Source organism: Metschnikowia bicuspidata (genome assembly GCF_001664035.1).
Source record: "Metschnikowia bicuspidata var. bicuspidata NRRL YB-4993 chromosome Unknown METBIscaffold_4, whole genome shotgun sequence".
Lineage (NCBI taxonomy): Eukaryota > Fungi > Ascomycota > Pichiomycetes > Serinales > Metschnikowiaceae > Metschnikowia > Metschnikowia bicuspidata.
In genome coordinates, this window is record NW_017387734.1 from 1,438,277 (window position 1) to 1,439,796 (window position 1,520).

General features: G+C 59.0%; 1 protein-coding gene across 1 annotated transcript in view; it reads right to left on the minus strand.

The window, feature by feature from the left end:
* Positions 1 to 664, minus strand: part of RIM15 (protein kinase) — a 5,763-nt gene extending 5,099 nt beyond the window's left edge. Inside the window, exons 1-2 of the mRNA XM_018854954.1 lie at positions 136 to 664; positions 40 to 111 (exon numbers count right to left, since the gene is read on the minus strand). Coding sequence (XP_018711195.1) covers positions 40 to 111; positions 136 to 562 — 499 coding nt within the window. The 5' untranslated portion in view covers positions 563 to 664. The remainder of the gene's footprint in view (positions 1 to 39; positions 112 to 135) is intronic.
* Positions 665 to 1,520: the final 856 nt, after the last annotated feature.

Sequence of the window (1,520 nt, forward strand, 5' to 3'; positions counted from 1 at the left end):
CTAGTGGACCATCTTGTGACTCGCCCCATGGACCATCATGTGACTCGTCTAGTGGACCATCTTGTGACTCGCCCCATGGACCATCATGTGACTCGTCTTGGGAACCGTCTTGTGATTCATCTTGCGAACCATCATGTGACTCGTCCCGTGGACCGTTCTCGGCGCCGGCGCCCCCCGCCCGCCCGTTGGTCGCCGTCACAAACTTGACCTTGTACGACGCGTTGTCCGCGGCCATCTGCGTCACGGCGTCGCTAAACACCGTCAAGTCCGCGGCCGTCGAGCCCACAAGAAGGCTGCCGATGGGCCGCCCGAGAAGCTGCGCCACCAGCGTCCCGACAAGCCGCTCCCACGACTTGCTGACGTAGAGAAGCCGCCCGTCCATGTCGAGTTCCATCACCACCGCGGGGTTCTCTGCGGACGCGAGCCGGAGCGCCAATTGCTCCTGCAAGCCCGCGCCGGGCAGGGCCGCGCGGCTTTGTGGCCGCCGGGTGGGCGGGGCATCTTGGCGGGCCTGGCCCCTGAACGAGTGGGGGTGGAAGATCTGTCTCAAGACGTCCTTCATGGGTGCGGGGCGCGGGCGTGTTGTGTTGTGTGTTTTGTGTTGTGTGTTGTGTGTTTTGTGTTGTTGTTGTGTGTTGTGCTGTTTTGTGCTGTTTGCGTGTTTTGGTGTTGTGTGTTTTGTGTTGTGTGGTGTGTTTTGGTTTGGTGGTGGTTTGGTATGGTTTGGTGGTTTGGAGTGCGCGTATGTTTGAGGGTGCTGGGGGTGTTTAACGCGAGTGCCGCGGGGCCAGTATGGGTCTTGTCGCGCCGCGGCGGGTTTCCTCGGCCAAGTGGGGCGGGCTTGGGGCCACGCCTAGGGCCGCGCGCCAGAGGCCGGGTGAAATTAAGGCTGGGTGAAATTGAGGCCGGGTGGAATTAAGCCCGGGGGAAAGGCCGGGGGAAAGGCCGGTGAAAAGACAGAACTCTGCGGCGCAAGGACTGGACTGCCGCAGAGCGCTGCAGAAACAGGCAGAGCGGTTTGCAGGGGGACGTGGGAAACACGGTGGGCGCCATGGGTGATCTATTGGAGGCTGGCTTGGGCGAGGCAAGAGGAGGGGGTGGGAAAATGGGAGCCGATGCTGGGGGCAAAGTAGAGAGCAGCCGGCACTATATTCCGCGGGAGGGAAACTCGAGAAACGGGCCAGACGTGTCCTCGGGACGAGCCCTGCCATCCATACTGTTTCAATGTTTCGACGTATTCGCCTGCCCACGCTCGGCCCAGGCCCTGGAGCTGTGGCCCGGCGCGGTCAGACCGCGAGTAGTAGGGCCCGGAATGCCAGGAATGCCAGAATTGGCATCGGGAATATGGCCAGGAATAATGCCAGTATGCCAGGAATGCCAGGAATCAATCCACTAATGATGCCAGTATTGCTAGAAATGCCAGTGATGCCAGTAATATAGCCAGAAATATAGCCAGTAATATAACCAGTAATATAACCAGTAATAATATCAGTAATAATATCAGTATAATACCAGAGATA